Source organism: Oncorhynchus clarkii, chromosome 21, assembly GCF_045791955.1.
Source record: "Oncorhynchus clarkii lewisi isolate Uvic-CL-2024 chromosome 21, UVic_Ocla_1.0, whole genome shotgun sequence".
NCBI lineage: Eukaryota > Metazoa > Chordata > Actinopteri > Salmoniformes > Salmonidae > Oncorhynchus > Oncorhynchus clarkii.
In genome coordinates, this window is record NC_092167.1 from 13,345,232 (window position 1) to 13,370,296 (window position 25,065).

Sequence of the window (25,065 nt, forward strand, 5' to 3'; positions counted from 1 at the left end):
TTCTAAAAAATATATTACATGATTGACAGACCCAGCTCAGAAGGAAATTCCTATTTAGAGAGAAAAAAAACTAAATAAATAAGATTATATTGTACTGATTAACGTTGTGGATATAATCTACCCAAATCAGGAGAGATGAGTAGACTGCAGTAAATTGGGTGAGCTGGGTTTTAAGTGTGTGTTGGGGTGGGTGTGACATTTTAAAAACACCCCACCTGTGCAGCTAAATGAGATTCCATTCCAGAAAATCCACCTTAACTAGGGAGGCTAGTTCTTGCTCATACAAACACACCATTTCCACTCTGCTTAGGGATTGATATTGGGGAAGGACAATGTAAAAAAAAAAGAAGACATTTAGGATTTACTTCCACAACACATTTTCCAAAAAGTAGTAGCATTAGTCACGTTAACACAGAAAAACAAATGGCACATTGGATTCCTAATTTTAAAAAGTGGTAATTGAGGAACTTTTCTTACCGAGGAGACAAAGTTAAATAAATTACTACCATAAACGTTACATACAAATCTGAGTAGTATATACAAAAGGAGTTATTAGACACAAATCTACAATTCAAATTTTATGTTCAACAAGACAGCAGTATAACCATATTTTACACAGCAATGTGTGTGTTAAACGAGGAGTATGTGTCCGTTTTCGTAACTTGGGGGATCAAAATGAAGGCTAACCGATACTGCTCTGTAGCGTAAAAAAACTAACAAGTGACTTAATTGCAATCTCACAAATTCCAGCTAAACATACTCTCTCTACAAGGCTCTAACAGACATTGACTCCTATGTACAGGCTTAAGAATAGAATGTACCAGCCTCTAGCTAAAAACACTGGTTTAGACAGAAGAGCAGCGGCGAGAAAGTCGGGACTCGCTGAAGTATTACGGTTCACGTAGATGCAGTTGTTCAGAAGCCAAGCTGTGACTCACAGACCACCACACAAAGGCTGAGTAAGGTGCACCGAGTGATATCTTATGCTCAGACACATGCTTTTGAGACTTTCAATGCTATTAATTGGCTGTAATTATTGTTGGAAATGTGAATGTATTAGTCTAAGTGCCTTGACCACTAACGCCCCCCTCTGGTCAAGAACTGTATTACATTAACAAATTGGTTGTTTTTACTTGTTTAGAGCATATTCCAATCCAACTGTCTAATACTTGTCACATGTTAAAATCCACTGGCACTTGTATAACTGATACCATTTGTCCAACATTAAACCTGACCATAGAAACAGAGGGGGGGGGGGGGGTGTCGTGTCATGTTAGTCAGATCCAGTCTCAGCACTGTGTCATGTAAACAGACTAGTCATCCATCCCATAATCTCCTCCCATCACCTTTGAACTTTGTTTTATCATATTGTGCATAAATTAATCTTCACAAAAACATGTTCCTTCAGCATCCCTTAACATTCTGAACTGTAATAGTGGTTATTTGTTTTTGATAAATAGAGGAAGAACTTTAGCTTCTTGTGTAAACACTAATATTGTTCTGCAGACAGACAGACTCCCTAACCGGCGGATTTAGAATCTCCGACTGCCATTCTCCTGGTTTGATCACGAGGACTAATAACAGCATATCACCATCAACTGCTCTGGGGGTGATAACTAGGAAGACTGATATCTCTGACACAATTTTGAATGACCCAAAAATAGAAATCCTTCATAAACCGTTGAGAGGGCTCCCTTGGTGGTGTGTCTAGGGAATAAGAGACATCTTAGAGGGGATCTGTGAGTGTCCAACTCCTCACGGGTAAGACTCAGCTACATCAGGCAGTGACAGGGGAGGCTTCAACGTCAGCTAGCAGGTGACCATGACGACTGTCCTGTATTAGTTGGGGCCCGATTCTGTGTTCTTTTGTTAAAGGAAACACTCCAATTCACTTCCAGTTTTCATTGACTACAGGCAGGATCCTCTGCATGGCTGGATAATGTACTTCCTCCCTGGAGTGTTGGGGTGGGTGGGTCTGGCTACATATGCATGCTGGAGGCACCAGTTAGATTAGTCTGGTGAGAAACTGTCCATCTTCAAGCTCACACAACAAACTACATCATGCTTTGTTTCTTTTAGCTCCATTTTGCATAGACATCCAGCGCAAATAGTGGTTGTACTACCAAGGTGACAGGCTGCAGCCAGCAACACGGTGAGACAAAAGCGAGTGGTTATTCAGGGACTTTACTTAATTTTCATTTTTATAACAACACTGAAACGTGACATCAGTTCGACACTGAACGGCGCTCAACTGTGGAAAGGACCCTCCCCCATCTGTCTCAATTCCTCCTTTTGGAGAGGAACTCCTGTGATTGGCCAGCAGAGATGTCCATCAGGTGCCTCAGCACTGCTCATAGGTTCCTGTTATGGTGGAGCCGTGCATCTCTCTAGGCATCAGAGAGGCAGCTCTGAATACTGTCCATCCACAGCTGTGCGTTGGGGCTGTCCTGCGCACAGAAGTTATACACTCTTTTGGTCGTCTTGAGCTGCCGTAGAAACAGAACGAGAGAGGTTAAGACTGTGACCATTCTTAAGTTACCTCGTAGATTTACATTTTAGTTATTTAGCAAACGCATTCACTGATCATTACATGTCATAAAAAACATCACCCTGAGGCCTCTGGTAACTCACATCGAAGAAGGCTTTCTCCTCTATATTTTTGGGCGCTCCCATGGTGGGCGTGCCTGGAATGACGGACTCCACCTCCGCCAGCTCAATCACCCCCTTACACTCCTTGTCCTGCCTGGTCTCATAGTATCTCAGCTAGAGAGAGAGAGATCATTATCATCACCACCACCACAGTAACAATCACCATCAGTATCATGGTCCACCTCCCTCCTCTTACCTGATGTTTGGTCTTGTCCAGCACAAACCAGCGGGGTTTCCATGGCTTCAGCAACGCACCTTTCTTAAACAGGATGCCCTCAAAACTCCTGGGAGTCAAAGGTAGAGGAAACCCAGTCAGCCACTTTCGTAACACACAGAGGGGTAATGTGTTGCTGGGGCAGCGATAAGGGTGGGGGTACAGACCTGTTCTCACTCTCTGTGCTCTGAAACTGGCTGTATAGGGTGCTGGTGCTGGGGCGCCCGGCCACAGGGGTGGAGGTGGTGCTGGTCTCACGGTCCATGGCCAGATTAATGGAGGAGCCCACCCCACTCTCCGGAAGGTACACCCCCTGAGACCGCCGCTGGTGACTCAGGTTGGACGACATCAGCAAGGAGCTGTTGAACGACGGCTGAAAGAGTGAGAGAATGGAGGAAGAGCAAGAAAATACAGGGGGATATCCTCTGATTAGATTAGGGTGGGCTAATCTATTCAATAAAACACAGTTTCCACAAGAGGTCAGTAGAACACATTACTATAAATCTACAATAAGTTATTTTCAAAAAGTCTAAGTAAGTGTCTAAGTTTAATTGTCAGAAGGATGGCATCCTAATAGCTAGTGAAATCCTAGGTTAGCTTCTGGTTGTCCAGCGTTTCTCACCCTGTTCTCCAGCTTGGCCTCGGCCCGTTGGTTGGCCTTGATCTTGTCCCAAGTGTCCTTCCATTTCTCTGGTGGCAGCCCCAACTCAGCCTCCAGACTCTGCAGGTCCTAGGACAGAATACACAGAGCAAGTCAGATTCATGTATGAGAATTTAAACAACAAGTTAGGGTTATACAGTATATAGCAGTATACTGATGGTACTTAAATGTGTAAGTAATCTCCACTAACTTGCAGCAGTTTGGTGATGGCGTCGGGTACCACTCGGCTGCGGCTGTCGTAGCAGGGCCAGACAATGTGTCGCTGGGATTTGGGGGTGGTGGTGTCTGGTTTGTCAGGCACCTCCTCAGCCAGCCTCTCCTGCCGGCCCCTCTGTACCAGCTCCCAGTCGTAAGACGGGCCCTCAGACAGCGTCTCCTCTGTGTAGAAGTCCCACACCTTCAGGTTGGAGATGAAGCTGTATGGCCGCAGCACCTGGGGACCACATGGATTTATTTTTGTTACCACAAAATGTGCATGTAATTAAAAGTAATAATTCTAACTTCAAGATCGGCTAGTAAATCTTAGGTCAAGTCTAAGATCGTAAAACCAAACCTCCACTTGATTAAAAATGTGTGACAGCCACTTGGATTTTCAGTAAACTTCCCCACCAGGGGGCAGTCTAATGTAACCCAGTTGTGTTCCAGGCTCACTCACCTCCTCATCCTCTGGTGAGAACATGTAGTTGAAGAAGATGGGTGTTTTCTTGTTGAGCCGGTCAATGTAATCCCACACTGACTTACACACCTGCGGGTTCTTCCTCTCCCCCTTCTCCTCATACAGAACCCCTTAACACAGACAGAAGATTCATCAACTCACTGAACCCAATCACTCACCTGGCATATAAGTCACACTCAAATACCCAAACGTGTACTGAAATAACCTACTTCTAAGAATTCAGATAGTATCTATGGGGTCTGGAGTTTCTCCTAACCATGTAACCTGAATCTGGAGGCCATCTGATAAGGTAAAACTCCTGCCCTTGTGCGTAGAACGGATAAAAGGCTCACCGAGCTCAATGCGTTCGTAGTCCGAGTCGAGCAGGAAGGTTCTGAAGCGGTTGGACACGTAGTGGTAGGCCAGGAACTTCAGGTAGTACTGACTGAACTCAAACTCCATGGGGAACTGCAGGTGGATCTGAAGGGGGACAGGATTTAAGGTAACACGTCAGTTGCCCTTCCTGTGTTTACTGCTCAACTTCTTGATCAAACATTCACTGGCCCTTCCTCAATTGGATTTGCGCAGCTCCTGCGTCCTCTCTCGCCTCCTTTAGAAAAAGGTCAAAGGTCATCGAGGAGAAACTGCTAGGAGAAATTTAAATTAAGACTCTCCTCTCCACTCGCGCGTCATCGGCGAATTACGTGATATAACAAACGATAGCTAGTTGTGCAAGACATTTTATAGATGGAAGTAGCATATTGTTTTTAAACGTGTATATACTTTTCTCCTCCGAAAAGACAAACGCTGATTCAATCAAGGTGTGGCAGATATCAGAACTCTTCCGCGAAGAACTCAGGTAGGATGCATTTGGAAAGTATTCCTACCCCCGACTTTTCCCAGATTTTGTTACAGCCTTCTTCTAAAATGGATTAAATAATTTCTCAATCTACACACAATACCCTATAACTACAAAGTAAAAACAGGTTAAGAAATGTTTGCAAATGTATAAAAATAAAAAAAACTGAAATACCACATTTACATAAGTATTCAGTCCTTTTACTCAGTACTTTGTTTAAGCACCGTTGGCTGCAATTACAGGCTTGAGTCTTCTTGGGTATGACGCTACAAGCTTGGCACACCTGTATTTGGGGAGTTTCTTCCATACTTCTCTGCAGATCCTCTCAAGCTGTCAGGTTGGACAGGGAGAATCACTGCACAGCTATTTTCAGGTCTCTCCAGAGATGTTCGATTGGGTTCAAGTCTGAGCTCTGGCTGGGCCACTCAAGGACATTGAGAGGCCTGTCCCGAAGCCACTCCTGCATTGTCTTGGCTATCTGCTTAGGGTTGTTGTCCTGTTGGAATGTGAACCTTGGCCCCACTCTGAGGTCCTGAGCGCTCTGGAGCAGGTTTTTATCAAGGGGATCTCTGTACTTGCGCCGTTCATCTTTTCCTTGATCCTGACTAGTCTTCCTTTCCCTGCTGCTGAAAAACATCCCCACAGCATGGGTGGCAGCAACACCGAGGGGATTGTGCCAGGTTTCCTCCAGACGTGACGCTTGGCATTCAGGCCAAAGAGTTCAATCTTGGATTCATCAGACCAGAGAATCTTGCTTCTCATGGTCTGAAAGTCCTCTAGGTGCCTTTTGGCAAACTAAAAGCTGGCTGTTATGTGCCTTTTACTGAGGAGTGGCTTCCATTCGGCCACTCTACCATAAAGGCCTGTGGAGTGCTGCAGAGATGGTTGTCCTTCTGGAAGATTCTCCCATCTCCACAGAGGAACATCGGTTTCTTGGTCACCTCCCTGACCAAGGCCCTTCTCTACTGATTGCTCAGTTTGGCCAGGAGGCCAGCTCTAGGAAGAGTCTTGGTGGTTCCAAACTTCTTCCATTTAAGAATGATGGAGGCCACTGTGTTCTTGGGGATCTTCAATGCTGCAGAAATGTTTTGGTACCCTTCCCCAGATCTGTGCCTCGACACAATCCTGTCTCTGAGCTCCACGGACAATTCCTTCGACCTCATGGCTTGGTTTTTGCTCTGACATGCACTGTCAACTGTGGGACCTTATATAGACAGGTGTGTGCCTTTCCAAATTATGTCCAATCAATTGAATTGACCACAGGTGGACTTAAATCAAGTTGTAGAAACATCTCAAGGATGATCAATGAAAACAGTTTCAAGGGCCTGATTCCCACCATACTAAAAAGAGCGTTCACGTAGCAGGGTTGACCTTCAAATGAATCGTCTTCAGAAATGACTATCAAAGCAACAAAAGTAACTAGTGTTTTACAATGATATTGGGATTGAGTGGGTAAAAAGCTTCCTACAAGTCAGAGGACGCACAAAATGTATTGATTTTTCCATTTGGTCGATATTCAAGGGCACTTCATTTAATATAATAGGATTTTAAAATTAAATATTTGTGTACAATTTCTACTTAAAATATCAAAGGGACGCAAAAGGCACTCATTGTGGGAACGACAACCCATATAACAATGAGTGTACAAATTATTAGGAACACCTGCCCTTTCCATGACTGACCAGGTGAAAGCTACGATCCCTTATTAGTGTCACCTGTTAAATTGATGCTGTTCTGAGTGCAAACCGGCAAGCAACTCAATATTAGGAAGGTGTTCCTAATGTTTTGTACACACAGTGTATGTCCCTGTGTAACAGGGGGTTAAATAGAGCAAGCCATTGTGAAGCTGGGATCATAAATACAGACAGGACTATCGAAACCCTCTGCCAGACATCACTGGCCAGGAAAAAAAAGAAATTCACTGTCACACTCAGGTAAACACACACACATGTTTACTCAGACACACAGATGCACACCTATACATATAAATAGCAGAATCCAGATGATATGGGTAAAGTAGCTGACATGTAAACACCCAGTTAGACAAACACACACACACACACACTTTACTGTCACACCTGCACTCATAAAACCCACCCCCACACGTACATACCTGGTGCACGCAGTCGAGAAACTGCAGGAATACAGGAGTGAAGCCGCTGCTCTGGCTGGCCAGGGTCTGGGCGCCGCGATGACTGAACCTGTGGCCAAACGACAGCCACTCCTTCTCCACCAGCAGGCGGAAGCCATCGAAGGTCCGGTAGTACGGGTCTGACAGAAGCTGGACCAGAGACACCACCTAGAGAGAGACCAAGAATCGGTGTGACAGTCAGATAGACAGGATGATCGTAATTTATAGGTTACCTAAACAGCGGAGTGAGGAGACAGATCGGTAGCACAGGCAGAGACGATATATCACATGTATGTACAAGTTGACCTACATTAGCTGTGAGAGGTGTGTTTGCATTGTGAGTATGTTTAGTGAGTACGTGTGTTATACCTGAGTAGTGACGTCCCAGCCGTCCTCCAAGCTGACCATGACTGACGAGCCTGTGTCTAACAACTCTACCACCAGGACAGACACCTGCAGAACTCTGTGGAGCTGGACACACACGTCATGATCAGCACACTTAAATCATACACACATTACCTTATGCAGGCAGAGTCCGGATAAACATACAAAAATAAAATGCCTCCATAGGTCTCTCTATTGCACAATACATACACTTTTACAGCTGCACACGCTGACAAACATACACACACTGTATGAATGAGAGCATTACCAGGCACATCCATTCGGACTCTTCCAGGCAGCGGTGGAAGGTCATGCTGGGTTCAGAGGTGGCTGAGCTGGGAACACAGGCTTTAATCAGCTTCTTAAAGCTGTTCTTCACCTGACGCACATCACACACCTCGATGGGCACCACCTCCCACTGCTGGAACGAGTCCTGCTTCCCACCCTGATGACATGGGACAAACAGGGGTCAAGGTTTGTCCTGAAGACAAACAATGTATATGAAACGCTTCAGTCTGGTTTTAGACCCCATCATAGCACTGAGACTGTACTTCTGAAGGTGGTAAATGACCTTTTAATGGCGTCAGACCGAGGCCCTGCATCTGTCCTTGTGCTACTAGACCTTAGTGTTGCTTTTGATAACATCGATCACCACATTCTTTTGGAGAGATTGGAAACCCAAATTGGTCTAAACGGACAAGTTCTGGTCTGGTTTAGATCTTATCTGTCGGAAAGATATCAATTTGTCTCTGTGGATGGTTTGTCCTCTGACAAATCAACTGTACATTTCGGTGTTCCTCAAGGTTCCGTTTTAGGACCACTATTGTTTTCACTATATATTTTACCTCTTGGTGATGTCATTCGGAAACATAATGTTAACTTTCACTGCTATGCGGATGACACACAGCTGTACATTTCGATGAAACACGGTGAAGCCCCAAAATTGCCCTCCCTGGAAGACTGTGTTTCAGACATAAGGAAGTGGATGACTGCAAATGTCCTACTTTTAAACTCGGACAAAACAGAGATGCTTGTTCTATGTCCCAAGAAACAAAGAGATCTTCTGTTGAAGGACCTCGGCTTTACTCTGGACCCCGATCTCTCTTTTGACTAACATATCAAGACTGTTTCAAGGACAGCTTTTTTCTATCTACGTAACATTGCAAATCTCAGAAACGTTCTGTCCAAAAATGATGCAGAAAAATTAATCCATGCTTTTGTCACTTCTAGGTTAGACAACTGCAATGCTCTACTTTCCGGCTACCCAGATAAAGCACTAAATAAACTTCAGTTAGTGCTAAACACAGCTGCTAGAATCTTGACTAAAACCAACAAAAATGTATCAGTGCTAGCCTCTCTACACTGGCTTCCTGTTAAGGCAAGGGCTGATTTCAAGGTTTACTGCTAACCTACAAAGCATTACATGGGCTTGCTCCAACCCATCTTTCCAATTTGGTCCTGCCGTACATACCTACACGTACGCTACGGTCACAAGACGCAGGCCTCCTTATTGTCCCTAGAATTTCTAAGCAAACAGCTGGAGGCAGAGCTTTCTCATATAGAGCAACATTTTTATGGAATGGTCTGCCTACCCATGTGAGAGAGACAGACTCAGTCTCAACCTTTTAAGTCTTTATTGAAGACTCATCTCTTCAGTAGGTCCTATGATTGAGTGTAGTCTGGCCCAGGAGTGTGAAGGTGAACGGAAAGGCTCTGGAGCAACGAACTGCCCTGGTTGTCTCTGCCTGGCAGGTTCCCCTCTCTCCACTGGGATTCTCTGCCTCTAACCCTATTACAGGGGCTGAGTCACTGGCTTACTGGTGCTCTTCCATGCGTCACTGACGTGATCTTTCTGTGCGGGTTGGCGCCCCCTCCTGGGTTGTGCCGTGGCGGAGATCTTTGTGGGCTATACTCGGCCTCGTCTCAGGATGGTAAGTTGGTGGTTGAAGATATCCCTCTAGTGGTGTGGGGGCTGTGCTTTGGCAAAGTGGGTGGGGTTATATCCTTCCTGTTTGGCCCTGTCTGGGGGTATCGTCGGATGGGGCCACAGTGTCTCCTGACCCCTCCTGTCTCAGTCTCCAGTATTTATGTGTCAGGGGGCTAGGGCCAGTCTGTTATATCTGGAGCATTTCTCCTGTCTTATCCGGTGTCCTGTGTGAATTTAAGTTCTCTCTCTCTCTCCCTACCTCTCTCCCTAGGACCTGAGCCCTAGGACCATGCCTCAGGACTACCTGGCCTGATGACTCCTTGCTGTCACCAGTCCACCTGGCCGTGCTGCTGCTCCAGTTTCAACTGTTCTGCCTGCAGCTATGGAATCCTGTCCTGTTCACCGGACGTGCTACCTGTCCCAGACCTGCTGTTTTCAACTCTCTAGAGACAGCAGGCGCAGTAGAGATACTCTGAATGATCAGCTATCAAAAGCCAACTGACATTTACTCCTGAGGTGTTGACCTGTTGCACCCTCGACAACCACTGTGATTACTATTATTATTTGACCCTGCTGGTCATCTATGAACATTTGAACATCTTGGCCATGTTCTGTTATAATCTCCACCCGGCACAGCCAGAAGAGGACTGGCCACCCCTCATAGCCTGGTTCCTCTCTGGGTTTCTTCCTAGGTTCTGGCCTTTCTAGGAAGTTTTTCCTAGCCACCGTGCTTCTACACCTGCATTGCTTGCTGTTTGGGGTTTTAGGCTGGGTTTCTGTACAGCACTGAGATATAAGAAGGACTTTATAAATACATTTGATTGATTGATTGAAGGTTCAATGACACTAAGACCTCCAAAGACTTCTGGGATATTGAGTCAATTAATATTAAATAAGTAGACAGTCTAGTGTAGTATTGTGTATTGGCAGTTACTTTGAGCTGTGTCTTGTCTCCGATGATGTAGAGGTAGGCCCTCTGCTGTCTGAGGAACAGGGCCTCGCTGGGGCCCCCGTTGGGCTGGGGAGACTCCTTACTGGACAGCCTGTTCCCCACTTCTGGGTTGTAGGCACTCAGACGCCCACTACCCCGGATACTGCCCCACTTCCCTAGAGCACACACATACAAGCGAGAGGTTTTAGAGGGGGTTAACACACACACGCGGAGAGGTTTTAGAGGGGGTTATCACACACACATACAGTATGCACTCCAAGTTTGCCATTACTAACACACACAAGCCATTTATGCAGTGGCAGATACATTCATTGTACTCTATACCACTAGACTAACTGAAAGCCATGCTGAAAAATACCAAGGTATGAATAATTGAACAACAATAATAAGATTGATCTATGTTGCTAAATATGCTATATGTAAAAATGATGCTCCAAACCAAACAGCGCTGGGAAAACATGAGTCATCAGACCACTCACAGCACACAGTAGTAATCAAACACAGAACAGAAACATGGACAAACAGGACGATCTGCAGCAGTGTGTGTAGAGTCGACAGCCCACTAGAAAAGCATGCAAACAGATGCCTAAAAAGAAGAAGAGAATCTCTCTAACAAAGAGATTGGACAACAAAAAGTTAGTCCTGAGAGCGAGAGAGACACACTAGGACATCACAGGGAAAGAGGGACCGACGGGCGGGGACGCCAGCCAACGCAGACAGACTGACGTAACTGTTAAGAGTCCTGATTGGTTAGATTGGGGAAACAGGGGTCGGTGCATACTGTACCTCCAGGGGGGTTTCTGGCCTTGCCTGAAACTCTGGGCTGAGAAAGGGAGATGACTCTCGCCCTTTGACCCAGAGCTGAGGTCAAATGACACAGAGATAATGCCCATTAACCAACACCATAGACCATAGGGGGAGAAGGTTTCACACAGCTATACATACACACAGGCCCAAATATGGATATACTATGGAGATGGGTTATTATTAAGGTAACAACCACCCATCTTTTGGGTTAGTTCCAGTGAATGTTCCTTGGCAGGTAATTGTAGGGCGAGCCACAATACAAACCCAAACCAAACCTAGAAATATAAGGCATTCCTTGCAAAGGAAGTTTCTACGAACTAATTGATGCAAGTAACACAACCACATACACCCACACAAACACAGTAAAACCACAATCTCACCTCCGCGGCTGAAGGTTCCAGGTACGTCCTCCTTGCCTCCCATCACCTGTTTCATCAGAGCTCCGATCTTAGGCTGCCTCAGCTTATCTGACGAGTCTGGAGATAGACACAAGCAAAGGGTCACAAACTCTGGCTTATGAGAGTGTATGAAATCAAATAAAATGATTAGGATTGTGTTTTTGGCTACTGGACAATGAAAAACAGTTTGGGGAAAAAAAGGGGAAAAAATAACATTTGGCTACTTGTTTCATTGGCATATGGAAGTCTTTAGAAAATAAATGCCTCCACATTTATAGAAACAGATTTTGGCTCAGCTACATTGAAGCAAGGTAAGACGTGCCACATAATATGAAGTAAAACGTTAAGGTTTCACACAATTAAGTATACATGTTTTCAAAATGTATTCCATCTCCAGCTCACATTCTAAAGTGGTGTGTGACCTGCTGAATCATGCCTACTGTTGCCTAAGCACTTGAATGGTGCTTCAATTACCAGTTGAGAAATATAGTAGCTTTTTTTAATGGTGACTGTTTTTAACATGCGATCGCATTTAGAATTGCTGTGCAATGATTGGGCTTATAAAAGCACATTTCACACCAGCAGCAACTGGCACTATTTTACAGATTCCCCCCCCCCCAAAAAAAGTGTGTGTGATAAATAAGAATCATATCAACTAAAGAAAATACACACAAGCCAATTTAATTCCACTAAATTATGCAAATTAAACAAAAGACCGATAAGCATGACCGGTCAAATGTATTTCCATCGACTGTTATTTCCAGCAATGAATAGGTTAAACGGCGTTATTTTGAAATGGGATTATTTTATTTCTTGGGGGACAATTGGCCGGTGTCAATTCTATTGGATTTTCATTTTAAAAAATTGGGCCAAAAGTCAGATTTTAGCGGGCTAACAGAAACCCTGGTGTGTGTGTGTGTGTGTCCTACCTGAGGTGCTCATATGAGTGGAGGTGAAGCCGCCGAGTGTGTTCCTGCCACTGGGCTCACAGTAGGAGGGCATGGAGCTGATGATCGCCTGCATGTACTTCTCCTGCTCCAGGCTGGTCGAGTCGGCCTGGGAGGGGCCTGGGGAAGGATCCCAACTGTCAATCACCACTGGTTTTTGCAGATTTGCATGCTGGGTATAAAATGCTGAAGACTAAAAAATGATGCTCAAGCTGTAAGGGGCATGAGCTGTGCATTGTGCATTTCTATGCATCTAAAGTGTTGGTTTATTTGCTCATTGTTTCTGATGAGTTGAGACTTTCTGGATCACATTCTTATACTTTCACATAACATTGCTACTGATATAACTGGCTTTGGAGTGGTTTGGCATGTTTTATTATTCCTAAACAAAGCCCAACATCCCCAGTCATTCCCTTAAAGACACCATCTAACTAACTTTTAGATTGTGTCGTACCGGCGCTGGGGGCATTGGGGGACTTGAAGAAGCCCACCACTCCCTTAGCATGGAGGCCTGCAGAGCGCAGCAGCACAGCCTTGGTACGAGAGTTCCTCCAGCACACCACAGGGAAACGGTTCTGTCTGTAACAGCGGGAGATGCGCTGGATGGTGGAGTCTGGAATGCTCTGGGGCACGATCAACAGGCCGGGGTAACTGGTAACACACAGAGAGAGAGAGTGAGAGAGCAGAGGGAGTTAGGGTTGAGATGACATTCTGTTCATGTCACTGCAGGATGTCATGACCACAAGATAATGTCATGTGTTAAAATATAGTTTGCTCATTGGCTCACTCTGCATATCAAGTCACATCAAAGTAACATGACTGAATGTTTATTTATATAAATGTTAAGATCAAACGTGTACTTGAATCAAGACGGCATTCGACCTGAATGCAGTGCTTTGAGACTAAACTCAGGAAGTTACTTGAAACATGGTCCATGTATGGTTTGACCATAAACCTACCACATGCGATTGATATCTGCTAAAAACGAAGAGTGTCGAAGTGGCGTGTTTTTAGGGAGTCCCACATGATATTTGACCGTGAACCTGTCGTAAAAACATATTCTATCTGGGGTTGGAACGTGAACTTACCTCCTGCAGACGGTGTACATGCGGTTGACGGTGGAGATGCGGAAGGGCTCGTTCTTGGAGCGCGTCAGGCTGTTACTGAGCGTGCCCAGTCCTAGCCGCTGGTAGTCACGACAACAGGCACGCTCCACCACGTTGCTCATGGTCTGTCTGTCCGAGGAGCGGATGGTGGAAGACAGGGTGAGGGAGCCCTGGTCCAACTCCTCTGAGACTGTAGCAGACACACAGACAGTCAGAGACAGCGTACACTGGCCTACTACCTCAGATCAAACACTGTAGAGACCATTCAACAGCAACTCAAGACTTTTACATAAGACATGTATTTATGTCAACGGGAGTGCGTGGATCTTAAGTCAAAATGCCGCCCTAAACCTTGACGTTGCTGCTTGAGTTGTCAACACCATGTCCTACCGGAGATCTCATCCTCGTCCAGCTCTGACTGCAGGCTGCTCCTGTTCTCCCAGGTGGGAGGTGAGTACTTCTTCCGGGTGACATACTGTCGACCGATTGTCCTCTTGGCACTCTTCACCAGGTTTTTGGAAAGTGTTCTTAGGAAGGGTGGAGGGGTGAGGAAGTGAGAGGAGAAGGAGAGGGGGAAGAGAGAGAAAAGGGTTCACAACATAGTTAACTTCAATTAAAGCAAAACTTAATGACGTCTACTTCCTGGGTCATATTCATTTGGGCACACCATAGCAAAACACTTTGCAACGGAAAATGAAAACAAGTGTTTCTTATTGAACAAGTTTCGATTGTACCTCCCTGTTTTGTCCCGTTTGCTTCCATTTCATGTCAAGTGAATACAACCCTGGTTATAAATTTAAAGGTACAAAAGCATTGAGTGGTACTTAGAAGTTTAAATAACCGGTCAATTAAATCCAAGGCACATCACTAATGCAGACTCGGCGGTAGTCTGTATGCATAATTAAAGCTAATGAATGCATTAAAAGGTTGCTAGTTGAGCTTGCTCACTGCTGTAGGGGGGTTGGGCCCGCATTGTTGTGAGGTTAATATCAGTGAATGAATGGAGTCTTTTACTGGCGTGACGACTCGGGGAGGAGATGGAAACACCAGGGACAAACACGGAGGAGCCGTCACTGTTTCCACTGCTGCATTATTCAACAGATAGAAGCCAGCTCTCAGAGAGCTCATGCTCTTTTCATACCCCACATGAGAGAGAAAAAAGGAAGGAGTGATGGGGGGGATACACACAGACAGAGTGAGAGAGCGAGGGAGGGAGAAATGGAGAGAGTGGGGGATGATAAAGCAAAAGGGAACTCTGGGGGTCTACTGGCAGTGACAGTGGACAGAATAGAGTGTAGGATGTGAAGTTGCATTCCTCTCTACTGACCCTGCCTGAAATAAGTCAGTGTGCAGCGAGCAGAACTAGACAGTCTGCATGCTATACGGCCCATTGGTGGTTACACAAGAACAAGGGTTCACACTCACTGAAGCACTTTCACTCGCAAGCAACAAGTCTATAAATCCTGTTTTTATTAATACATCACACCAAACACTGACTTTAAATCAGAGACCGTCAGATATATTCTTTAAACTGTCAGGACGGCTATGAAATGTAGGGCAATAATGTGGACTACTATATCTCCAGAGGCTGCTGCTTGGGGCAGGCCGTATATTCAGCTCACATTACAGTGCTGGGGTGTCACCCGTGACCCACATCCTTTAGTGAGTAAGCACTTTTGAAATGGATGTTCTGTACTTGACGTGGAGGATGTGAGAGGTGTGAAACGTCTTACAGATTTACATTTTCACATTACTCTGCTAACTGACAATAAAACTGGAGCGGTACTGACGTTTTATACTACGCTGATGTGTGTTGAAATGCGTTTGGCGTGTGTATGCTCTTCCTGTTTCCTTTTAGTGTTGTTTTGGTTCTTGTGGTTGACGTGAGTGTGTGTTATATCGGTCTGGTCTTACTTTATTGACTGATTCTTGTCCTTGGTCTTGTGTTCGACCAACGTCTTGCCACTCTGGCCCACGGTGAAGGCGAAGGTTCCCTGGACGTGCTGTGGGTAGCGGAGCTTGTGCATGTGCTTCCGGAACACCTCAGCCAGGTCCGACGCCACCTCCTCATCAAACGCTATCTTCAGCAGCTACAGGAGGAGGAGGGCGATATTAGGAGGAATGTCAGAAAAACACAAATGAATGAGTGTTCTGTCAAATTTTAAATGGAGAGCGTTACGATGCAGAATGAGAGTGTGTGGAGGGAGGAGAAGCTATGAAGGCCTAGGGGCCTGGTGTTTAGGCAGTAGGGTGATGGATACGAGGGTGGCAGGACGGAGGGTAGAGGTGTACCTGGAAGGTGCAGGAGCGTAGCTGCAGACCCTCCTGTATGAACTGGTCCATGGACAGACTGACAGAAATCCTCTTCTCCTTAGTCAGGGAGGCGATGGGGAACGACCGAGTCACCACCTGCTCACCCACTGCACAACAACACTCAGGGTTAGAGAGAAAGTGTGTGTGTGTGTATTAACGCGCGTGCATGTTTGTGTTTTCAACACCCTCTTACCCAGCGGGTCGTTGGGCGTGCCCTTGAAGATGAGGCGGTAGGTGGTGAGGAAGATGGCCCCCTCGGCAGGGAGGAGGGCTGGACCCCCCAAGGCCCCCGTGGCCTCCTCCCGGCCGTCTGAGATCAGGTGCACCCGCATGCCGTCCATCACCAGCTCCTCTCCCGCCAGAAGAATGGGCCTCAGAAGCTTGGGCTGCAGCACGGAGAGAGGGAGGAGTGAAGGAGAGAAAAGGAAAGGGGGAAGAGATTGTGAACAAGAAGAGAGAGGGAGGGCAGAGGAAGATAAGGAAGAGGTAGATGTGGGGTAAAGAAACAAGAAGAGTTGATAATTTATGGAAGGAGAAGAGCAAGCAGATTGAGTAGAGGGACAAGGTAGGTAAGGATGGGGGGAGACAGTTGCTAGTGCTTTATGTCTAACAGAACTCAAATATATAAGCCATCCTTACATTGGTGGTTCTATATTTCAAACCAAATTCACCACAACAAATGGCACACGTCAATCCAGATCGCATGCTGAAGCACAAATGTATCACACGACAGACAGTTGAAAACGGATATATCAAAATGGAGACATTTGATTGCAATTTGTTATTTTTGTTAATGTTACATAACATAAACGGTTTGCCTAAATCTCAATTGGCTGGTGGGATCTTGGCAAAGACATCCCTGATGCTCAACAAGTTGGATATGAAACTACTCAAATCTCTTAAGACTAGTATAATATCAACTGCAATTTTGAGTGGTTTAGGGTTTTCCCCTTCAAAAGAGGTAACATGTTTACAACCATTTGTATATTTTCTCACAAAATCCTCTCACAGCATTCTTGGATGTATAGAGAAATATTCAAAGTATGAAGAGCGGCAGGTCCAGTTTCTGTTAAAGACCAATAGAACATCTGGCTCAGAGCATGACATCATTTCCTGTGCCCAGCGATGCTGGAGAGGCCTATGCTGGGGCAACTACACCAAACAGAGCAGCTCAACTCATAATAGAACATTTGTTAAGGCACTCGTTTTGTAACCTATTTCATAATCTGTTGTGCAACTCCTAATGCCCTGGGTCCAGCTCATTGGGAGAGGATTTAACTGGAATTCATATGACATGAATGCTCATGCAGGGAGAAAAAAAAACAGCGCATTCTGGGAGGTGGGATCAGGTCAAATTATAAGATGGGATAAACACAGAAAACGCACAAAAGGTGAGATCCAATTGGACTGATATCTGATACAGGGCATCCCTGAGCTCTTGGTTGATGCATATGCTAGGACAATGCTTAGATGCCATTAACACAACAGACATACCGATGATGCCGTGCCAAGCTACTATCCCTCTCCAACTGCTGCCAGAAAACTCCACAGAACAACCAGAGCAAACTGCACCCTTCTGTCTGAAGGCACAAGAGTCAGTGACGCAGGCGGTAGTCAACCAGGTCACTGAGAACTACAACCCCCAGCATGCACTGCTCGGGCTGTAGTCGTCTTCCAGGTCCACATTCAGTAGGCACCAACGGGAGAAAATGTACTGAAACAGGAAATCCACGTTCTTGTTCGTATTGGACAAAGTTAGGTAGTACCTCGTTTTCAAAACATTTTCTCCCATTTTAGTTCCAAATGAACGTGACCCCGGCTTCTGAGAGGGGAACTACATCAACCCAGCATGCACGGCTCAGGCGTAGTAGTGTGAGTCACACATGGTGCTGTCGCTGGGACAGACGTACCTGCCGTGGGCGTGGCACTGTGACACTGAGCAGGGATTGGTGGAGAGGGGGTTGAGCGGGGCTGGCCTGGGGCGGGGATCTGCGTGGCTTTTTTCCAGCGTAATGTAAAATAAGGAATTGGTTACCTTTTGGATCGGTGGCAGTCGCTTACTCTCCCTGTGGACTGCATCCAGCGTCTCGATGTGCATCTGAACGATGTCTGTGGAACAACACAGGAGGGAGAGAGAGAAACTGATTAAAACTATCCCCTAACACGCAATTTGAACTCTAGAAAACCTGAGTCATATTCATTAGGAAACACAGTAGCAAAACGATTTGCAAAGGAAAACTAAAACAAGTGTTTCTTATTGGACAAGTTCAGGGAATCCCTCCCCATCAGTCCGTTTTCTTCCATTTAGTGCCTAATGAATTCAACCCTGATCTGTCAAGGAAAGTTCACAACATGAGCACCGAAAACACAAAATGAAGATTCCTACCTGGTATCATGGTGTGTAGTGCCTTGAGGTGCTCGTTGGTCACCCCACTCTCGTTACACACTTTGTCTACGAAGCGGTTGATAAATCGCACCACAGAGTTGGCCACGTCAGAGCTCTCAGCGTCCTCAAAGCCGCTCTCTGTGTCGTAGCTCTCCGCCATGCTGCCAGCAATGCTAAATAAAAACAACAAAGGCATCTTAGGAACGACCATTATGAGCTTGAACTTCAAAGTTAAAGTCGTATCGCTTGGCATAAGTTTGTTGCTGGTTCCAATGTAAGATGTTACAAAGCTGCCCACCGTTTGACAAGCTGTTTTTAACATGTCTGTTAGTGATGAAGCTGTTGGGTGTGTTTGTCTGTCTGTTGTCGAGTGTGTTTTTGTGTGTGTGTGCGTCCCCCACCTGTTGGTGTACCTGTTGGTGACGTAGCTGTTGCTAACACTCTCCACATCCCCTATCCCGGACCTGTTGAGCAGGCGGTTCTTGCTGGTGTCCAGGGGCAGCAGCAGGTAGGACATGCGGTTGGCGTAGTGGATGGCCTGGCTGAACACAGTGCTCTCCTCTTTCTGCACGCGCTCACTCTGCTGCTCCTTGCTGAGCGTGGGCCACAGCCTGCTCTGCTCTGACGCCAGCTCCAGAGCACCCAGCAGCTCCTGACCTCCCGCTGCTGGACCAGACTCCTGCTGACCGTGAGACTGGGGGGGTGGAAGGGGGAAGATCAGATGGGGTCAATGTAAGGATGTACTCCAAGGATTAAGTACTATTATCAAAGAAAAGGCCCCGGTTATGTTTTTATTGCTGTGTTTGATGCTAATATACAGGAGCATTAGCTTAAACAAGGTCCTGCTTGTTGTGTAATTGTAGGGTCCGTTCTTACAGCGATGGACTGCTCCCCCCCGTCTGCCTCCAGATACAGGGCTCTGATGTGGTTCTGGACATCACTGTAGAACATGGCCTCCCAGAACTGCATGTTAGTCCACACCATGTGCTCCTGCACACAGCTGTAGGCAAACTGGGTGATGCCCGCGCCTAGTTTCTGCCAGACACAAACACACAAGGCCACACAGAAGCTTTAGAAACAGACCACTTTAAAAGATACGAGGACAATGATGTTTCTTTTGTGTTGAATAAGGATGGCTTGTTTTTGTGACTTACTCTGCAGAAGGCCGTGACCAGGGGAAGGAGGATGGCAGCAATACCGTGTTCATCCATGTGGGAGCAGTCCTGAGTAGGAGAGTAGAGGTCAACATCGCCATACAATGTCAGTCATGCAAAAGCCACCAATTAGGCTCCATTATTCAGTGTATGATCTTATGAAAATATAAAGGCCTCCATCGCAGTGTAAAAATAGCTAGCATGGCACTGTTTTGAAAAAGTCCCAAGGAGTTAAATTTATTGCTTTCAGAACTCCTTCAATACAGCCGTTCTATGTACTGAACCCAACTGTGTGATGCGATCTACAATAGAACTTTGTGTAGAAGAGAGAGACATTTTTGTGGCGTCGGCATGTACCTGTAAGGTGCAGTTCATCATGCGGACGATGTAGTCAAACTGCTGGTCGTCCAGCACAGCTCGGTTCTGCAGGACGTGCTGGTTGAGCTCCTGGGTCAGACACACCCTGGCCGCCCGGCCCTTCAGCGCCCGCAGTACTGCTGGCATCAGCTGGGGGGGAAGCAGACACAGGACAACAATATTAGGAGATGGCAACTTTAGGAAGATATTTATGGTTAGGTGTCATGTGCAGGAACTTAATTTTTTTAAATAAAAGCAAAATGATGTTTTCAAAAGATGAAGTCACTAGACTATCATGTAGGTCAAACCTCTAAACTAGCTATGAATTAGAGGTCGACCGATTATGATTTTTCATCGCCGATACCGATTATTGGAGGACCAAAAAAAAGCTGATACCGATTGAATCGGACGTTTTTTATATATATATATATTTGTAATAATGACAATTACAACAATACTGAATGAACTTATTTTAACTTAATATAATACAAATAAAATCTATTTAGTCTCAAATAAATAATGAAACATGTTCAATTTGGTTTAAATAATGTAAAAACAAAGTGTTGGAGAAGAAAGTAAAAGCACAATATGTGCCATGTAAAAAAGCTCATGTTCCTTGCTCAGAACATGAGAACATATGAAAGCTGGTTCCTTTTAACATGAGTCTTCAATATTCCCAGGTTAGAAGTTTAGGTTGTAGTTATTATAGGACTATTTCTCTCTATAGAGAGTATTTGTATTTCATATACCTTTGACAATTGGATGTTCTAATAGGTACTTTAGTATTGCCAGCCTAATCTCTGGAGTTGATAGGCTTGAAGTCATAAACAGTGCAATGCTTGAAGCATTGCGAAGAGCTGCTGGCAAACACAGTAAAGTGCTGTTTGAATGAATGCTTATGAGCCTGCTGCTGCCTACCACCGCTCAGTCAGACTGCTCTATCAAATCATAGACTTAATTATAATATAATAACACAGTTATTAGGTCATTAATATGGTCGAATCCGGAAACTATCATTTTGAAAACAAAACATTTATTCTTTCAGTGAAATACGGAACCGTTACGTATTTTATCTAACGGGTGCCATCTAAAAGTCTAAATATTGCTGTTACATTGCACAACCTTCAATGTTATGTCATAATTACTTAAAATTCTGGCAAATGAGTTCGCAACGAGCCAGGCGCCCCAAACTGTAGCATATACTCTGACTCTGCGTGCAATGAACGCAAGAGAAGTGACAACTTCCATAGTTTAATATTGCCTGCTAACATGAATTTCTTTTAACTAAATATGCAGGTTTAAAAATATATATACTTCTGTGTATTGATTTTAAGGGGCATTGATGTTTATGGTTAGGTACATTCGTGCAACGATTGTGCTTTTTTCACAAATTCGCTTTTGTTAAAATCATCCCCCGTTTGGCAAAGTAGGCTATGATTCAATGATAAATTAACAGGAACCGCATCGATTATATGCAACGCAGGACAAGCTAGATAAACTAGTAATATCATCAACCATGTGTAGTTAACTAGTGATTTTGTTAAGATTGTTTTTTATAAGATATGTTTATTGCTAGCTAGCACCTTCTCCTCCTTGCGGAACTCGCATAACAGGTAGTCAGCCTGCCACGCAGTCTCCTCGTGGAGTGCAATGTAATCGGCCATGATCGGTGTCCAAAAATGCAGATTACCGATTGTTATGAAAACTTAAAATCGGCCCTAATTAGTCGGCCATTCCAATTAATCAGTCAACCTTTACTATGAATCAGCTATAAATTGTTAAACGTTTAAAACAACTTTTATCATTCTAAAATGGCCGAGCATGGAGATGCTGTTGTGGCCTTGTCTCTCACCTTCTTGGCCTCCAGCATCTTGTTGTCAAATATGTAGGTAATGCAGTTCCTGACCACCTCCAGCCTGCGAGCGCTGTTAGCCAGGACATGACCATGCCTGTCCACAATGTCTCCTGGAGGAACACCACGAATCAGCAATTATTACATCACACTCATCAGTCTACACTGAAGCTACACTGAATCCAGCTCAATTAAACCCATGCTGAGAGATGGATGGGTCACACAGAGGTCGTCCAAACACAGTGGACTGTCGGGTGGACTGGAGGACTGTCGGGTGGACTGGAAGACTGTCGGGTGGACTGGAAGACTGTCGGGTGGATTGTTGGGTGAACCCGACACACTCATCAGTCTACGCTGAAGCTCCACAGAAATCCAGCTCAATTAAACCCATGCTGAGAGATAGAGGTCATCCTATGTGACCCATCTAACACAGTGGACTGTCTGGAGGCTTGTCGGGTGGCCTGTATCAGCCTCTTTACACCAGACATCAAGCCAATCCATCAGACAATCTCATTTTGGCATCTCTGCTAACTTCTAACCCACAACCCAATAGGAATGTCTGCATCAGTCTTTCAACCATCCATTCACTCCACTACTTAAATTGCACCATCTCATGCCTATTTTATTTTATTTATTTATTTTACCTTTATTTAACTAGGTAGGCAAGTTAAGAACAAGTTCTCATTTACAATTGCAACCTGGCCAAGATAAAACCAAAGCAGTTCGACACATACAACGACACAGAGTTACACATGGAGTAAAACAAACATACAGTCAATAATACAGTAGAAACAAGTCTACATACGATGTGAACAAATTAGGTGAGATAAGGGAGGTAAAGACAAAAAAAGGCCATGGCGGCAAAGTAAATACAATATAGCAAGTAAAACGCTGGAATGGTAGATTTGCAGTGGAAGAATGTGCAAAGTAGAAATACAAATAATGGGGTGCAAAGGAGCAAAATAAATCAAATAAATACAGTAGGGAAAGAGGTAGTTGTTTGGGCTAAATTATAGGTGGGCTATGTGCAAGTGCAGTAATCGGTGAGCTGCTCTGACAGATGGTGCTTAAAGCTAGTGAGGGAGATAAGTGTTTCCAGTTTCAGAGATTTTTGTAGTACGTTCCAGTCATTGGCAGCAGAGAACTGGAAGGAGAGGCGGCCAAAGAAAGAATTGGTTTTGGGGGTGACCAGAAAGATATACCTGCTGGAGCACGTGCTACAGGTGGGTGATGCTATGGTGACCAGCGAGCTGAGATAAGGGGAGACTTTACCTAGCAGGGTCTTGTAGATGACATGGAGCCAGTGGGTTTGGCGACGAGTATGAAGCGAGGGCCAGCCAACGAGAGTGTACAGGTCGCAATGGTGGGTAGTATATGAGGCTTTGGTGACAAAACGGATGGCACTGTGATAGACTGCATCCAATTTGTTGAGTAGGGTATTGGAGGCTATTTTGTAAATGACATCGCCAAAGTCGAGGATTGGTAGGATGGTCAGTTTTACAAGGGTATGTTTGGCAGCATGAGTGAAGGATGCTTTGTTGCGAAATAGGAAGCCAATTCTAGATTTAACTTTGGATTGTAGATGTTTGATGTGGGTCTGGAAGGAGAGTTCACAGTCTAACCAGACACCTAGGTATTTGTAGTTGTCCACATATTCTAAGTCAGAGCCGTCCAGAGTAGTGATGTTGGACAGGCGGGCAGGTGCAGGCAGCGATCGGTTGAAGAGCATGCATTTAGTTTTACTTGTATTTAAGAGCAATTGGAGGCCACGGAAGGAGAGTTGTATGGCATTGAAGCTCGCCTGGAGGGTAACACAGTGTCCAAAGAAGGGCCAGAAGTATACAGAATGGTGTCGTCTGCGTAGAGGTGGATCAGAGACTCACCAGCAGCAAGAGCGACATCATTGATGTATACAGAGAAGAGAGTCGGTCCAAGAATTTAACCCTGTGGCACCCCCATAGAGACTGCCAGAGGCCCGGACAACAGACCCTCCGATTTGACACACTGAACTCTATCAGAGAAGTAGTTGGTGAACCAGGCGAGGCAATCATTAGAGAAACCAAGGCTGTCGAGTCTGCCGATGAGGATGTGGTGATTGACAGAGTCTAAAGCCTTGGCCAGATCAATGAATACGGCTGCACAGTAATGTTTCTTAGCGATGGCGGTTAAGATATCGTTTAGGACCTTGAGCGTGGCTGAGGTGCACCCATGACCAGCTCTGTAACCAGATTTCATAGCAGAGAGGGTATGGTGAGATTCGAAATGGTCGGTAATCTGTTTGTTGACTTGGCTTTCGAAGACTTTAGAAAGGCAGGGTAGGATAGATATAGGTCTGTAGCAGTTTGGGTCAAGAGTGCTCTACCCCCCAGCCCACACTATCCCCTCCACTCAGTCTTTCCCACCCAGCCTGGCACACTCACCCAGTGGGGGTCCGGAGGGCACCATGCCATTGAGCTCGGCCCTGACCATGGGCGGGGCGGTCTTGAGCTTGGCGGCGGCGTGGTCGATGAAGAGCTGGACTGTGACGTCATCCAGCGGAGGGAAGATGGCCAAGTTCTTGGGGTCATTGTGACCAGGGCTCTCAGCTGGCCGCTGCACCTTATGCATGGCCACGACAGGGTATGGGTTCTCCTGATGGGGGGAGAATAAAAGGTGAGCGACCATAAAGGTGTAGGGGGAGAAAGGGCAAAGAAAAGAGGTAAGTGGCCGCCTGTAATTTTAGTTACTACATTACATACAGATGGAGGATCTTAATTTGACCTTAATTGTCACAGCAACAGGATTTGAACGCTTAGTCCATAATGTTACTTCATCGGTGGTTAGGCTATTAGCTGGCCAAAAATAGGCTACATGAAAAATGCAATAGGACTATTCCATGTCAGCATGGCCCAAAAATAGTTTTGGTATCTCAGATTGTTCATAGAAACTTTATTGGGAGGAAGGATGGTTGATACTCTTTGTACATTGTAACAAACCATTTTGAGAAAATAATGAAAGCCAACATTTCAGTCCCTTTTTAGACCTGTAAATGCCTCCCCTGTAAGACCCAATGATCCGTGAACTGTACATGATACAGATAACCTCTTGGTGTCATTATACTCCTTATAGTGTTCTCTAAAATATGGAATATCGATACTTTCTGAAATACAATTTTACACATCAATTCATTCAACATTTTTAGACATTGTTTTAAACAATTTACTCTACAAGCAATTTTACCTCCCAAAAAATTAGGCACTGAACAAATTTCAGGTCTGCTGAGTGCAAACGTTGTGTAAATTCTGTGCAACTTCTGGTGCGCGTTTACTGTGAA

The 25,065-nt window shown here is 45.3% G+C and overlaps 1 protein-coding gene across 18 annotated transcripts in view; it reads right to left on the bottom strand.

Moving 5' to 3' along the window:
• Positions 1 to 250: 250 nt before the first annotated feature.
• LOC139378591 (myotubularin-related protein 5-like) overlaps positions 251 to 25,065 on the bottom strand; it is a 76,276-nt gene continuing 51,461 nt past the window's right edge. For 6 of the 18 annotated variants that reach the window (XM_071120888.1, XM_071120900.1, XM_071120899.1 and 3 more), the window contains 29 exons: positions 24,173 to 24,383; positions 21,753 to 21,865; positions 19,901 to 20,050; positions 19,544 to 19,612; positions 19,266 to 19,424; positions 18,791 to 19,083; positions 18,390 to 18,562; positions 18,039 to 18,112; positions 16,197 to 16,389; positions 15,983 to 16,110; positions 15,605 to 15,780; positions 14,081 to 14,217; positions 13,673 to 13,880; positions 13,021 to 13,235; positions 12,567 to 12,704; positions 11,620 to 11,715; positions 11,219 to 11,293; positions 10,415 to 10,587; positions 7,822 to 7,998; positions 7,539 to 7,640; positions 7,152 to 7,337; positions 4,533 to 4,659; positions 4,180 to 4,310; positions 3,715 to 3,957; positions 3,486 to 3,593; positions 3,031 to 3,236; positions 2,846 to 2,933; positions 2,632 to 2,763; positions 251 to 2,486 (listed from right to left, as the gene is read on the bottom strand). In XM_071120888.1, the coding sequence (XP_070976989.1) occupies positions 2,388 to 2,486; positions 2,632 to 2,763; positions 2,846 to 2,933; positions 3,031 to 3,236; positions 3,486 to 3,593; positions 3,715 to 3,957; positions 4,180 to 4,310; positions 4,533 to 4,659; positions 7,152 to 7,337; positions 7,539 to 7,640; positions 7,822 to 7,998; positions 10,415 to 10,587; positions 11,219 to 11,293; positions 11,620 to 11,715; positions 12,567 to 12,704; positions 13,021 to 13,235; positions 13,673 to 13,880; positions 14,081 to 14,217; positions 15,605 to 15,780; positions 15,983 to 16,110; positions 16,197 to 16,389; positions 18,039 to 18,112; positions 18,390 to 18,562; positions 18,791 to 19,083; positions 19,266 to 19,424; positions 19,544 to 19,612; positions 19,901 to 20,050; positions 21,753 to 21,865; positions 24,173 to 24,383 (4,380 nt within the window). In that variant the 3' untranslated portion in view covers positions 251 to 2,387. The remainder of the gene's footprint in view (positions 2,487 to 2,631; positions 2,764 to 2,845; positions 2,934 to 3,030; positions 3,237 to 3,485; positions 3,594 to 3,714; positions 3,958 to 4,179; positions 4,311 to 4,532; positions 4,660 to 7,151; positions 7,338 to 7,538; positions 7,641 to 7,821; positions 7,999 to 10,414; positions 10,588 to 11,218; positions 11,294 to 11,619; positions 11,716 to 12,566; positions 12,705 to 13,020; positions 13,236 to 13,672; positions 13,881 to 14,080; positions 14,218 to 15,604; positions 15,781 to 15,982; positions 16,111 to 16,196; positions 16,390 to 18,038; positions 18,113 to 18,389; positions 18,563 to 18,790; positions 19,084 to 19,265; positions 19,425 to 19,543; positions 19,613 to 19,900; positions 20,051 to 21,752; positions 21,866 to 24,172; positions 24,384 to 25,065) is intronic. The other 12 variants (XM_071120902.1, XM_071120894.1, XM_071120891.1 and 9 more) reach the window with 5 other exon arrangements.